This window comes from Poecilia reticulata, linkage group LG21 (assembly GCF_000633615.1).
Source record: "Poecilia reticulata strain Guanapo linkage group LG21, Guppy_female_1.0+MT, whole genome shotgun sequence".
NCBI lineage: Eukaryota > Metazoa > Chordata > Actinopteri > Cyprinodontiformes > Poeciliidae > Poecilia > Poecilia reticulata.
This window is the reverse complement of record NC_024351.1, coordinates 18,925,556-18,941,537: the sequence shown is the minus strand read 5'-3', so window position 1 is coordinate 18,941,537 and position 15,982 is coordinate 18,925,556. Positions and strand designations below refer to the sequence as shown.

The 15,982-nt window shown below is 38.8% G+C and overlaps 1 protein-coding gene across 9 annotated transcripts in view; it reads right to left on the bottom strand.

Moving 5' to 3' along the window:
* The window catches only part of nrxn3b (neurexin 3b), a 395,380-nt gene that overhangs the window by 290,782 nt on the left and 88,616 nt on the right, over nucleotides 1-15,982 (bottom strand). For 7 of the 9 annotated variants that reach the window (XM_017302192.1, XM_017302191.1, XM_017302190.1 and 4 more), the window contains exons 6-8: nucleotides 9,708-10,009; nucleotides 7,408-7,452; nucleotides 4,401-4,562 (exon numbers count right to left, since the gene is read on the bottom strand). In XM_017302192.1, the coding sequence (XP_017157681.1) occupies nucleotides 4,401-4,562; nucleotides 7,408-7,452; nucleotides 9,708-10,009 (509 nt within the window). The remainder of the gene's footprint in view (nucleotides 1-4,400; nucleotides 4,563-7,407; nucleotides 7,453-9,707; nucleotides 10,010-15,982) is intronic. The other 2 variants (XM_017302185.1, XM_017302187.1) reach the window with 2 other exon arrangements.

Sequence of the window (15,982 nt, the reverse complement as noted above, 5' to 3'; positions counted from 1 at the left end):
TGTTTTTCTCAGATTTCTGACCAATCACTGAATTCTGACTTATTCTCAGAATTCTGAGATTAAAGTGTCTATTCCTTCCCCACAAAATCGGCTCTAATCCTCCTATGTAGTTGTGTGAAGGACTCAAGGTTATCGTTAGAGAGCATTAGTCAACAAATAGCATCAAGCTTTAGAGGGATCTGGTTAAAGATCACTTCAAAAGCAACAACGTTATCGTTTATCGCAATAAATTCTGGGACAATTTATCGTCCAGTCAATATTTGTTCTTGTGACAGACCTAGTGGCAAAGCCTGAAAATTTATGTTCACAGACACTCTGCATTCAATCAGACTGAGCTTGATCTATTTAGAAGATCTACAGCGCAACACCAGTAGAAGTATAAACGCAACACAAGGGTTTGAATATAAATGCACGTTCATGATGGAAGACGTTGAAGTTTGCGATTGCAATATGACAAAATGTGGAAAAAAATTAAAGAGTTACAAAACACTTTAGAGATTATGCACACCTGAGAGAAATCCTGACTGGCTGTTCTGAATAAAGGAGAACAGAACATTTAGTCATTTTAACGGGAAACTGAAGTGGAAGGAAAAAAATGGGGGGCAGGAAGGAATGAATGTTTCGAGGAGAAAAAGCCATAATGCAAATGGATTATATGTGCAAATATGTGGCAGAGAATCAAAGATGATGAAACAAACAATACCTAGAGTGAAAGGCAGATCACATGGTGTGTGGTGTGATCTAGGGAGCATACAGCATCATGTCACTCTAATGGAACAACATATGATAAACAGTCAGCGATCAAGCGGCACCACCACAACTCCGGAGTCCTCTGATTCACATCCACAAAGTCAAGGGCCAACTCACGCTGAGTCACACTTCCTCACACAATACTGGAAACGCACAAAAGGAAACAAATGCAAAGCCAGGGGAAAGTTAGCGAGCGCCTAATGAACACAGCTAAACACCGAGCTGCTAAAGAGCCAGATATTTCCCCCAGGAAGCGACGGGAGCCAAAGCGCAGCTCGAAGGAGAGCGAATATTGAATATTTGCAGCACATCTCTCAGTTTTTGCTGGAGGCCAGACTCCAAATTACCGCTAACATCTGGATATGTAAACAGACAACTGGCTGCCGAAGTGCGTGATTTAAATTATGGAAGAACCAAGCGGCTCATTGAAGAGCGCTGCACACGTGTGACCGGGGAAAAAAAAAGAAATAATCAATCTATCCAGCTGGAGGCAATTTTAAAGAAATTGTAAAAGTTAAATGAGATCTGCGTTAATGATTTTTATTAAACCAGATGTTCGATGAACTTTTTTTGATGGTAATCTCTTATGTATCAAAGGTGAATCCTTGAAAATGGATGGTTTCTTTTACTGCTTAAAGTGCCTGTTTGGGCCCATATTTGTGTTTTGGAGTGAGTGCGTACATACATAACATAATTAACATGAGTATATGAGTATTATGAGTAGACAGAAGCTGTGCTGGAATATTGGTGAGAAATCGTGGATGTGATTCACTGTGCATCCGTAAGCAGAACATTGGACCACATGACTTCTTTCATTAATCATTTGGAGCCAATTAAAACGCTGTGGGATTATTCTAAGGCAAGCAATTAGCCCAAACTTGGGGAGTTTGTACAGCTGAGTCTGTTGGAAGCTTATCTGAACGACACATCGCATATTTCAGCTACTGGATGTCAACTAATCCCTCCAGGATGCAAAAAAGGAGGGGAAGACACATTTTTCAAGGATGAAAACTTTATGAAGTAATATTGACCAGAAGGAAGAAATGAATGCTCTTTAATGGGTTTCTTTGTCAATATTTACCATGATGCAAGTGGCTAAAACACCAAAGTTTTCAAACTCCTTTAACTTTTGCTATTGTTAGCATGTTCTAACTACATACTTCACTGAATTTTATTTTGATTTTTTGTGATAGACCAAGACAAAACAGAGCCTGAATTCAGCCTCCAGATCAACATTAAGACCTTCGGACGATTTATGCCTATGTTTATAATTTAAGTGTCATCACTTCATTTCCTTGTTTATATGTAGTTACCAAGGCCACAGTCAGTGGCAAAAAAATCAGAAAAAAGGTATATGCATTTGTCTGATGACATAATGTAGATTCTCTGCTCAGCTTGTTGCTTATTAAACTGAATGAACAAGAAATAAATATGTCACTATTATAATTAAAAAACAATAACGGGTAGAAATTGGTTATGACGCTTTTTTTTTTTGACAGCGTCTGTCAAAATAGTGGACAAAAAGAAAGTCTAATGCCACCTCTGGTCTGCACTGAGGAAAAGCGTTTCACCTCGGCATGCTAAATGCTGAAGGTGGTTCCAACAGCCTGGTTTTGACCATTAATCTGGTCAAAAGCAGGAGTCAGTGCAAGAATGGTTGGAAAGAACTGCAAATATGTAATTTCTCTGAAACCCTTGCAGAGGTCATAACCTGGAGATTAATGACCGATGGAACAACTGTGTGAGATTCACAGGCAGTATGAAGAAATTCACTTTTCATGACTTTTCATAAACCATACCAAACCTGGCAGCGACAGCAGCTGTGTGTGTGTGTGTGTGTGTGCGCGTGCGTGCGGGTGTGTGTGTATTGTTCTTTGTGTACCATCCTGTTTTTGGATGGTAGCCCACTCAGCCAGCTAGAGCATTAATAGATTTACCGGCTTTGAAAAAATGTAAATAAAACACCCAGAATGAATAGGGTGAAAAATAGAGATATGAGAAAGAGTTTTGAAATACAGTAAAAAAAACTAACAAACCAAAAAAAAAAACACACACAAAAAAACCACTTATATCGTTATACAGAAAACCAAAATAAATTGTACTATGGACTTAAAGCACAAAATAACATTCTCTCCTCTAATTGGTCAGATTGATCTGTTCTGTCAGCTTCAGGGGAAAAGATTGTGCTAAAATGTAAACTTACAGTTATTGACTTTTTATGGTTATATGCTTTGTGGCAGCGATTTCTCTTAGACTCAGGTTCACACTGACATGACAGCATTGTGACGTTACATAATGTTTTCTGCCACTGTAAAGTTCTTCATAAGAGGGAAAAAAATAGGTTCATTTTTCAAAGTCATATTTATACTTTTGTATTCCTAAAAGTCACAAGTTCAAACTAAATATTTCATTGGTCAGACAGTTAACTATTTAGCCACATTGTAGCTAAGTGTTTAATTAGCTAAATAATTAAACACTTAAAAAATGAGCAGAAGTAGACTAAAAGCTACTTCTCAAAATAAAAGCTAGGTTTTGCAGGGTTCTGGGTAAACTCATGTGGGTCAGGCTGTTAGCCATCTGTATTGTATTTAAAATGGCTCATCCTCTGTTTTAAGCTGAAATGTTAAAAAACGGGGGGGGAAACAAAGATAAAGAGGTGACTCCTGAACCTTGCGAGCAGGAGTTAAAGAAAAGAGGTTAGCAAGACCCAGGTTTATTTTAGTAGTCCATTTCTTTTAAGCTTTGAGCTAAATGTTTAGCTTCAAACTAAATATTTAGCCTGCTTACTAAATAATTAGCTTGGAGCAAAACAAATATTTAATTTGAAACTGTGTCATTTGTATAAATAGCATGGTTTAAATATGGCTATGGAAAATGAAATCCCGTGTTTTTTCGCCTTACAAATAAAATAATTTCAGTTGTTTATCTTTGACTGTGTAACTATAGAAACGACACCCTGTATGCTGCAGTGTCTCATGTAGTTCTGAGGGGCCAAATAAAATCCATCACATCATTAATACAAGTAACAAGGAACTGAGAAGTTTAAACCAACATAAAAGACGATACAATTCTTCAAACAGCAGAGATTACTTCAGAGTTAGCAAGGTTGAAGCATGTTTAAAACATCAGCAATTAGTACATGCTGTCTCACAACTGGTGAGCTCAAAGAGACAACATGTATAGAATAAGTGGTCCAATTTTGCCTTGTTTCATCAGAAGCAAATATCTCTTTGAAAATGCTGCCCGTCGGGAGGCGTTTTAGCCACACACTCAAGCCAATTCTGCAAATTGCCTGTGACAGAAGCAATTTTGGGGTATTTTCTTGCTCACCAACTGCAGTAAGTGTTATGAATTAGATTAAGTGAAGGGATATTGAAAGTCTGATTCCTCCTCTGCTAACTCAGCACCTTTAATTGATAATTCAATTTTATCCCAACGCACCCCTCCTGCCCCCTCAACCCCCCCATCCCTCCTGGGCCTTTCGAAGGGTTTTGATAGCCATTTTTTGTGCATTTCAAAGACAGCTGTACCGTTTAACAGAGCGCCAACAACTGCCTACGTGACAGCACGGCTCCAAAATCGTTGTTTTTGTGACTACGTGAAACATATGATGTAGTAATACACCTGCTCTCTTGATGATGTCTCTTTACCTCTTTGAGGCAGCCCATGAAGTTGTTGCTAACTGGAGATCCCGGCAGGTCTGCCGTGCTGGGGCTCCCGCCCACATAGAAGAAGTCGTCGGAGCCCAGCATGGTGTAGTCCTCCTGCGTGTAGCCGGTGGTGGTGAGGATGCCGTCCACGGAGATTGTCACCTGTTGGGGCGTAACACATAGCCAAAGCCAAGCCATTACACTCTGGAATTCGCTCCTGTGTTGTGTACAAAGCACTTTTCCTTCCTTGGTCTGCATTTCAACTCAGGTTTATGAAGTTTTTTTTTCTTTTGGTACCTTGAAGCTTTTTCTTGTTTTGGACCAGAGAATGGTTAGAGTTTTTTTTTTGGGGGGGCGGGGGGGTTAATGGAATTTTTTGTTGCCAAAGGATTCACAGGACAGGTAAAGAAAATATGGCACAGGCATATTTTCTTTATCTTTGATGGGGGTAAGAGTATGGATCTTAGGTTTGATTCTGAAACTTCAGGTTGGGAGAGGGTTAGTACAATGTTCAAACCAAGGACAAATTGATTCCACTTGTCTTAGGTTTCGGGATTTATCTCTTACTGCAGACACACGCACACATACACAATCCAACACACACCTTCACTCATTCAAACTGTCTCACACACTCCTCTGGACATCTACATCTGTAAATCCACGCACATGCAAAACAAAGGGAGGCTTCTTTTTTTTTTTATATAAACACCACATCAATGTGCAAACCAAAGGCAAAACTCTTAGAAAAGCAAATTAAGCACACTTTAACTGGAGATGGAACGTGGATTTGATGGTGGCATACAGATCTGGAACATGCACACATGGTACAGAGGCTCATGCAAGACCAGAACCCATACACGAGCAAGATCGCAGAGTAGCAGAGGCTGATCTCTGATCAGGTTTAGATCGAGTGTCATGTTTATGTTTTTGTTTTGTTTTTTTTGCTAGAGATGCACCAATCAATTGGCACAAATAGCCAGGTCAAATACTGACTTGTTTCTTTATCTTTTTTTATAAATTCTATCCAAGCTAATAACTGCAATCCGTTTTGATTTCTAACCTCATCAACCATCAACATATTTTGTGATATGCTTTTAGTAGAATTTACATAAGGGTTAAGGTGTCTATGCGGTCGTAGATGGGGGAAAAGAACAGAATTTGATTTTATCATCATGAAAGTCTTAATGAGTTTCCAGGCTCCATTTCTTATTCAGTTCCTTAAGACATCAACTTTAATTACCTACAAAAATGAATAATTATTTTACATTGATTCATATTTGTAATATAGCTTTCATTTTTGCTTGAGTTACTAAAAGTTAAACAGACTTTCATAAAAATTAAAATTAAAAAAATTCACCAAAAGTTATGTTAATTGTGTTTTTAGATTATTTTAACTTGGGTTTTAATCTGGAGTCAATGCTATTGAATTTAGCTTTGTTAAAGTGTTCTGAAGCAGAAGTAAATATCACAATTCTTTTTTAATTTGGGAAAAGTAAAGTATTAATGATCACTGACACATGAATTGGGATAATCTTATAATTTTCTATTTTATTTAAAACTACTATAATTACTGAAAAGAAACAAAAGTTATATCATATCCTAACGATGAATTGTACAACACTTTATGAGATGTTCAAAAACTTGAGATATTAGAATTCAATCCTGCTTTAAACATCCCAACAATTGATCATTATGAAGATGTTTGTTCACCCAAGGATATCTAGTAAAGCCTCACAAATCATTTATAAATATCCTGACATTAAAATACATGTGAATTCTGATTGTTAAACCCAGTCCAGATTTCTCTAAGTATTTTAAATGGCTGTACATTTGTTCAGATGCTAAGAAGTTACTTTAAGATCTTTTCAGATCATGAATAACATTTTGTTATTTCATGATCTTTGAGGAGAAAAAAAACTACAAAAACAAATTTACTCCCCAAAAGACGCAAAATTTGAGAATTTAGATTTTGGAAAGAATAATTGAAATGTAGCTTTTCTAATAACACTAGAAGAGATTTTATTTCCCATTTTCTGTTGGACTTATAGCAACTACATCTATTCCATTTATCCTGTTACATTTCAAAAATTAATTGGTCAAACTTTTTTTTTTTTTAAATCAGACATATCAGTATCGGCCAGTAAAAGCCTTGATCGGCGCATCTCTAGTATTTCTTTCGTCAGTGTCACCAGACCAGACCAGTTATCCAAGATCAGTGTGCTGGTTCTGTGAAATGTTACGCATATGGGCCCAGGGGTTATCGAAACACACAGACACCTTTTCACCAGCATGCTACAAAAAACTACAGACAGGGAGGGCAAAGTGAGTGGTACAGTGACACAGTGACAGGTGGAGGGTGAGTGAATGGATTAGAGTGTTAGTGGTTATTCTGGGTGGTGGGGCTGAGGATCTATGAGTTTGGCAGATGACAGGTCGATTGATGAGGTGTGGGCATGCCATGCGCCATAGTGAGTTGGAAACAACTGTCAGAGCTCCCGCAATTGAGGTTAAGGGATGCCTTTTTTTTTTTTTTTATGGCGGCGTCTCTTTTAGGGCTCGGTGTCGAGGTCACCAACTTGGAGATTGTGGTAAGCTTCTGTCAGTTCTTGACGACAGTCCTCACAAAAAATGGGGACTTTCTTGTGTGAAAAATTAACATAAAAAAGTACGTTGCCCTGTTAAAGGCAAAGCAGTAATTTCTTTTTCTTTTTTCCTTTATTTAACTTGTCGGAAATCTGTAGTAATGTGGAAGAAACAAAGAGAAAAAAAGTAAAAGCCAAAGTGAAAAGAACAGAATGGGGGATTGTGGGGTAAAGAAGGAGGTTGTTGGCAGGTCAGGGAGGAAATTGAGAAGAAGCGAAGAAAGAATTGCCTGGTAATACAAACCCATCTCCTCATTTTTTGATAAGAGTGTCTAGGATGGAACTCAAAGAGAACGAATAAAAGAAGAGAGGGGGGAGGGGACACACGGCAAACCCAAAAAAAAGACAATAAGAATGATATCTACCAGACAATGTAGTTTGTTTACCATAGCGTGTCCAATGCCTGATTGCTTTCCAGAAAAAGGGGAAGAAAGGAAATCAACAGAATAGTGAACAAAAAAGGTTGTTAATAAGGATGGACAGAAAACAAAAAACCAAAAGCAACGATGAAGAATTAGGATGTCAGTTAGTACATTAGTTGGTTAGAAATTGGTTAGTAGTAAAGAAAACCAAAAAAAATAAAAAATGGAATTCAACATGGATGAGTTAGTATAGCGGTGAATAAACACTACGTGATTCATCAGAGATCAGGCAGCGGTAATCCGGTGCCTTCGCGCCATCCGAAGCAAATTTCCTACACCGGAGTCCTGCGAGAACACAAGCTAAACGGACGTCCTGTCAGACATTTGCATGGGATGGCTCGGATTCCAGCAAAACCTGCAGTGTTTTTCCACCTTTGGTCTAACAAAGTGCTCCTTTGAAAGAGGAAAGGAAATGACAGAAAGAAAGAGAGACAGTGAGGAAAAGTGACAAGCCTCAGCTCTTAGCCTATAACCAAGCCTCTGTTGGGAATTTCTGCTACGACTACTTGCTAACCTGTGGGACAAGGCTTACTGTCAGAAAGGGTTAGAAAAGCAGCACTTACTTGTATTTCTGCTCTGACAGCAACACTAAATGCTGTCTTACCTGACAAACTAAAGGTCAACCGGGACAATGGACAAACCCAACATCTTGCTAGAGTTACCTTCACGTACTGCTAGCTCTGTTAAGTCCGTTGGCATCTTTCTACAGCCGTCACAAGGACTCCGCTGATTCATATTAACTCCACTGAACCGCAAAATACAAGCTAATTATAAATAATTGGAAAATATAAAACAGTAATTGCAGCAAAGCAGTAATGGATGACTCAAACACTTTCTACTTGGCTTTAAATTAAAATTTAAATGCTACACCTCAACAGAAACCATTTTCCTAATTAAGGCAAGGAGACAGCAAAGGAACCCAGGAACAGTGTCAGCTTACATAATTACAAAAGTACAAGAGCATTATTGGACATCGTTGAGCTGCAGAAAACAACAGGCCCTATGCAAATGGAAATAATTTCTTAACTCATAACATCAAGTAGAGATTTGAATATTTCACTCACTTGTAAAACAAGTAGAAGGTTTAGCACCCAGAAGTTTGTGTTGGATCTAACGTGGTTCACATGAAGACCAGAGATGGGTCTCTAAATGCTTTTATTTGACAAGAGCTGTCAAATGATGTGATCGGGCACAAGTGAGGGGATCTCATAGTAATTTAAAACATTTAGTGCCACAGATCTCTTCTTTGTAGGTGCATTACAATTATTTTGTGGGATTACTTACAGGTGAGTGGTCTTGTTGTACAGCTATACATGGAGGGAATTATCTCAGTGGCCCAATTTCTAGTGCTAAAATTGGCTTTAAACGTACAGCCAGAGGTACAATGAAACAGTTTAGTGTCTTTCCCTGCATAAAGATGGACTTTCAACCCTGATTTTTGGACTGTCCTGTATTTTGCTTCATCCATCTTCTTATTTATGCAAACAAGCTTCTCTGCCCTGCTGAAGAATGGTTTGGTATGCTAGTCTGTACGACAAGTTGCAAGTTGCTGCTATCTGATAGCTGAATCTAGTACAGACAGATGTCACAAACTCAATTCTATATTCTTTATATGAGGCCATTATAAAACAAGAATATGGATTACATTGGTCCATTGTAGTTCTGGACACATCTGCATAAAAGTGCATCCCTGCTCTATCCTCCAATCTTTTGTTGCTCAAAAAGGTTTCTTTGTAGGATTACCCCAACAACTCACAGCAGTTTCTTAGTTCTGTTAGAGAGCATTATTCCTCAATTATGACTCCATTCTTGGCTGTAAAACTACCCCTCTACTCATCATGCTAGGTCAATGCGTATCAAAAAAATACCAATAACTGGTCTGTATGTGGACCAAATTATACCCAAATCCTATCACTCCTTCCTGATTTTATTTTATTTTTTATTAGTGAGTGTAATAATCAAATCTCATACAGCTACTTTGTCTATTCGCCAAATTACTATATAATAAACAAGGCAATAAATATAGCATAAAAGGAATTTGTGTGAATTTAACACAACCAAGCGAATAATGAAATCTGTTTTCTTAATAATGTTTCCAAACTGTAGAGATGAAATGACAACCAATAAGATAAAAATGAGTTTCTTAAAGCTTTCTCCAAAGCTCTTCAAGGCAGCTTCTCTACAGAACAAAAAAAAAAAAAGAAAAATCTCAAACTCCATCCATCACCGTTACCCCCGTTTACCTGTCTCAGGTTGCGTGTCACTTTGATGTCGTGCCAGGAGTTGTCATTGAATTTTCCATTGACTGGCTCTACGATGGCCTCGAAGGCCCCAGAACCGAGGTTGATGACGAGGGAAACCGCCCCGTCTTTCAGGGCCAGATTGACGTAGTCGGCAGACTTCCCCGTGTGCAGGAGGAGGCCGTTCCGCTGCCATGTCTTGAAAGACAGCGTGATCTCGTCGCTGCTGCTCTGAATGGGATTCTGGGACAGGTCGTAGCAGAAGTACTCTGAGCCGCGGAAGGTGGCCACATTCTCCTCTCGTGCTGAAATGACAAGACAGGGAAACCTGAACGTTACTGTTGCGCATTGAAAACTGGAATCGACTACATCTTACTGGTCGTAACCACAAATATTTGTCCATTTATCTTAGGATCTTCAAAGGTCCTAAAATACCTATTAGCACCTTAAAAGTAAAGCATAATTACCAACTGTGATGAAGAATTAACAAATTAAATGCATTGCAAAAGTATTGAGACTCATCTTCACATCATGACATGTTGTAATGACAAACTTGATACATCCTTATTTAACATGTTTGACTGTCGATGGGTTATAGTTTGTTTAGGGGTATTAGAAGTATAAATATATGCCACATCTTTTATACTTTAGATGTTCAACAACTCTGCACTGTTCTGTGTTGGTCTAACACATAAAGACCCACAAAAACTGACATTACTGGTGGTAATGAGGCAAAATGTGAAATAAATTCAAGGGTGAAAACACCTCTACAAAAATCATAGTACAAGGAATGGCGTTATACAAGATGACTATCAAACTGGTACATACATCAACAAAAACGCACACACATACACTGCTCCCCATAATTAGAGCTACAATAAACCCATCATTCAGTTCAGATCATAAAAACCTATCATGGCTTCAGGTTTCACGTACATCCCTTTAGACAGACAGTCTACTTATGATGGAACACAATTCCTTGCTAATGGCACGCATAAATCAAACATAGTCCGATTTTACAGTTTTTACATTACCCTGTTGCTACAAGGTCACTTCCTGATCCTGTTTCTTTTCAGATCAGCTCACAGCGTAACGCGAGATGAGGCGGGGGCTCATTTCTGAGAGCAAAAATAAAGCTGCCGGTTTGACGAAAAGTGAACGAGGAGTACTGTTTCCATGAAGTAAAGAACAATATGTGCTAATGGTTGACAGTTTCTATGATTTTTGTATTTTTTTTATGTGGATCAGGCAGGAAGTATTAATTACATCCTGTGCTGAAGCCTCACATCCAAAAAGAACATTTAGATCTATTCCATTCTTTGAAAAGTTCTTGATTACGTTGTTTTCATCCCACCTTAAATTTTCTTAGGAAACATCTGTGCGAAGATTTAGCCTGACAACAAAATGTACTGCTGCTGCACACTGCCTCCAGATTTTCTATCATAATCCTAATTGCTACCTTCAACACATTAGATCATGATATTCTTTTATCACATCCTCAAGGAGGAGATGGGAAAGTCATACGGATATCAAGAGATTTATTCTAGAGTAGTTGAGAACTTATTTAGGGGTAGAAGCTTCATACTTAGCAAAAGACAAATATTGTTCACCAGTATAAAAAGTTTTCCATGTGGCGTTCCACAAGGTTCTACTCCAAGGCCTGTTTTGATCTCATTACATTTTGCCTCTAGAATATTTGTTTCCATAAATGTGAAGCTTCTTTTGACTTTTTACCAATGCCGCTGTGAGCCTTCATTTGACTTTACCAGTAATGAAACATGGATGAAATAAAATGATCATCAACACAACTAAATGAAGGTAACTTCATTTGAGAGAATATACTCCTTGCAACTTTCCTTTCATACTAAATATATTTTGTTTTGACTACAGATATATCAGAGTTTCCCACAATGTATTATAAGCTTGGTGGGCCACCAGGCTTTACTTGTGCCCCCACCAGGCTCCACATTGTTTATTTATTTATTAATTTCTTTTAACTATTGGCTTTTTAAGATTTTATAGTTGGCCCTTGGGTATTAATATTTCAGTCTTCCAATAACGCATAGCTATAGAGTGATATTTTCAAGTTTCCTGTCAACTTTGAACATTTTTTAACTAAAAACATGGCGGCTGGCTGGATGACTGACCTAGTACCCCGAGCTTAGCAAGTTTTCTGGGGAAAACCCTGTATGATTTGACAGCTCATTTAGAATCATCAGAATGAGTTTTATATCATGATTTTGACTATCATATTTAAAGATTATAAATCATTACACAGCCACATGAACAAGGACACCAATAAACCATTTACTCTCAGATGTTCTTAGGTTCAAGCAGAAAAGCAGACATGATTTCTCTTTCTCAGTTGCTGCTCCATAATTCCCGAATAATTTACCAATCCATAAAAAGAGACTTTGAAGATTCTTCTAAAGACCCACCTCTAATCTTTGGTTTCTCACTTAATAGAGTCTGACATTTGGGTTTTATAACCACAGCTCGTCATTATAGGATACTCTGTCTTGATCTTTGAGGAAAAAAAAACAACTGAAATCTCTTTTAGATTGAGAATGTAATGCAACAGAAAGCAGGAAAGGTAAAGTGGTGTGAATACTTTCTGTGCCTGAAGTTGACAACTGACATAGCAAACACACAGCACCCATTGTGAGACTCTTCAAAAGAAGACACGTTAACATACCGAACCAAATGTGTTGCTATGGCATTCTGATATGGTGAAGTCATTAACTGCCAGCAGACAGTAAAAGAGAAGTTCAAATAGTCATTTCATTTCCACTGTGACTTGTAATTCCCTTTGTGTGGTCAGAAGAAAAATGACACGGAGCGCAAGGGGAAAAACAGAAATGAAAGGGATACCTAGCACATGCGTCCGTTTGTTGTGCCGGATCAGTCAGTCTGTAAACATGAGGGAGCGGTGCTGTGCAGCTGGCAAAGGCACAGATGAATGGAAAAACGAGAAGGTAAACACCGCGAGGAAAACAAATGGGACGAGGCTGCGGTGCTGCGGGGACGGCGGGCCGCGCATTCCAGCCATGGAGAAATTCTCCCCACAGTTTCAAAACCAAAGTCTTCACGCGGCAGACAAAAGGAAATATTACAGGAAGTAACAAAGGCACAGTGAAATCATTCCTTCCTGTGCCAGGAGAATAAATAGAAAGCCATTATTAAAACCGATGCATGGGGACAGAGGGATACACAGACGATTCCCCGTTCTTCTCATTCTCGAGCGGAATCTAAGAAAATGATCGAGCGTCGACGGCGCCGCAAAAACCTTGCTGATTACGCTTCGGGTAATATTGTACTTTTCTGTGTTCAACAATTGGGTGGAACACCGACGGCAAAGTGATAATGCTGCAGTTACTCAATATGAGACATGTCAGTTCCATCATCCTCATCATCATCTGCCAGAGCCATTTCTCCAAAAAGTCTTTCAGAAGACTAATGAAATATTGATGCTTATCTCAACAATGTGGTTACACTGGCTCAATGCCCGAGCTGGCGTCACTGAACATCCGGAGTAGAGCAGGCTAAAGCCAGAGACCGTGATGAGACAATTTCTCCCTAGAAAATACAATGATGTAAAAAAAAAGAACGGTTTTCCTTACAGATTTCTTCTAGTTTTCACAATTAAAGGTAAATCTCAAAACTTAAAGATAAATAACTACAAAAAAAATATTTTTCAATTGGTTATTTCATTTATTAAGCTATTAACCAATGCCAACAAAACATTTTCTGTAACTGGAGATGTGTTCTTGACATTGTGCAGATGAATTCTGAAATAACGTCCGTTTTAGGTATACGCCTAAAATGGACGTTCAAGTCAGCTTAAAAGGATGTTGCTAATCATAGTTAATTGATGAGTTACTAGTTGGTTTGCATAGCTTTTCCCTTTAATACATAAAAATATTCATGTGGAAGCTCCATTTGATTTTTTCTCACATTATCTCTGATATTACATGACTTATTTTCGCAAGAATGGTGACAGTTTTTCAACTTTACTTATGAAAGCAAAGCTATCTAAAAGCTAATGAAGAACTGTGTTTCTCTGCCAACCAACAGCATCAAAATCCTTCTCATCTGAGTCAGAAACCCGAGCCCCGTGCCGCTCTCACCTGACCCATGCTGCAAAGGTGATCGCCATGGCAACTCCTCTCATCTATCCTCCTTTCTCTAATTAGCTCGTCGGAGGACCGCGGCTCAGATTGCAAAACAGGTTTCCGTAGTTCAGAAGGATTCCTCTTGACATGATTATTATAATCAAATGTAGCATTTTTGTTTACTTCTTCTCAGCTGGCAGCCTTTAAGGGAAGGAATGAACTGAAGCCAAAGCTGGAGTGCCAGACATCGCAGTGAGTCAATCCTCAGGCTGAAATGCTCAACTTGGTTGTGGAAATAATCCTCTAAACAGCCAAATACAAAAATAAATAAATAATTAAGTACTGGTTTGATCTCAGAGCTAGTTTTTAAGATTAGCTCTGATCTTCGCACAAAAATTGGGATTTAATGCCTCTTGTACAAATGAGATTAGGTCCCAGGTATGAGTTTATGACAGAAAAAGCAACATTCACTTTAAAAACCATGATTCAGACCCAACCTGGTCGTTCCATTTGCCCCAAAACTGCAGCAACAGAAAAAGAAGCAACCATCGAGAACATGTCTGCCATGCGCACATTAACTATTATGATGGAATTACAAACCATCAAATAATTACGATGCAATTACAAACCACAGATAAAGCATCTCTGCCGCGAATAAAGGAGAGTGCAAATTGATACAAGGTAGCATTTGCGCACCTCAGCAGAGTCATGTCTGGGCGTAAGTGTATACTGATCCATAAAAACCGGGGGGAAATGTATTGCCTGTTGAGACACGCTGCACGCAGATATGTGGCTTTCATATTGATCATAAAGCGGGGTCATTTTCCCCCTTATTTTCGCCACGGTCATCAATATTCCATTTGTGTGCTGCCTGGACCGAGCACTGGGGGCTGGAGTTCGATTTCAAAATCCACTGGAAGCAATTAGCTCCTTCATTACCATCTCCCTTTCTCTTCCGCTCACCTGCCCCCCTCCTCTACTGCACACCAAAATTCCCAAGCAATTTTTTTTATTGTCTATTTTTTTCCCCCCAATTTGACCTCAAGGGCTGTTAAGGAAGAAGATGTGCCACTTCCCTCTTCTACCTCCTTCCAAGATCACCCCAGGACGTTACGACTTCTGAACACAAACATCGGTTTGAAGCCAAGTGGCACCTTGCATCTGAAATGTAATGTTGGTATCAGAGCGCTGTTGGTAAGCAAACAACATGAAGGGGTTTAAAAGTTGGGTTAAAAGGGCTGGGCGGTATGATCTGGAAAAAAAAATCTTAGATTGTTTCATAGTTGATTCAATTTTTTTTACATTATTTTCCTGCTTTCCCCCCTAAAATCTTTTATTACAAATGAAAGAAAATATTTTCAAACAGTGTGTATGTAAATCATCCCTTATTATCCTTTAAATATTACTGGTACTTTTAGAGTCATTACATTATGAAAAGCCAAAATTATTATGAGCGTTTGCAAAAGGTCCAAACAGCCACTTGCTGCTTCAGAGCTGAAGGTTGCACATAAAATCTCCATAAAAAAAAAAAAACCACAAATACATTGCAGATGTAGTTAGACAAAAAAAAATAAAAAATCCAGGGAATAGGAGGGGACTTTAATATGACACTCTGTTTGCCATTGATTTTTGTTGGAGATGCTACAGGTTTAACAGCCTTCCTGCATGCCGAGCGCCCGCCCGGTTCCCTGGGAGACGTCCCCCATGAAGTGAACTGTAATGACGTCCAACATGTCAAACGCATGTTTGCACCACAACCGCTGCCGAACAGGCCTCAAGTGTGTGACCTAAACAGAGAGAGCTTACATCTGCTTTTAGTTGCAGCCCTCAGTGAGACATCCTCGGGGATGGAGGTCATTCAAGGTTGCAAACTTGTGAGACGTCACACACACACACACACACGCACGCACACAAAACAACAAGCTGAGATGCTAAGCCTCCCTGCAAAGGCGTTCTCTAATTTTTTCCCCCTGTAACACAAAGATATTACAGCTCGTCTTTTGAAATTAAGACTAGAATTAGCATGGCTAGCTAAAATGAAAGAATGCATTGTGCAGTTTCTCAGTAGAGGAGCTAAAGCAAACCATGCAACTGTGCGATTTTAAGCTCAACGGTAACCCACAACATGTCAAATGAATTTGGAGCATCATGGGTGATGTCTTTCTT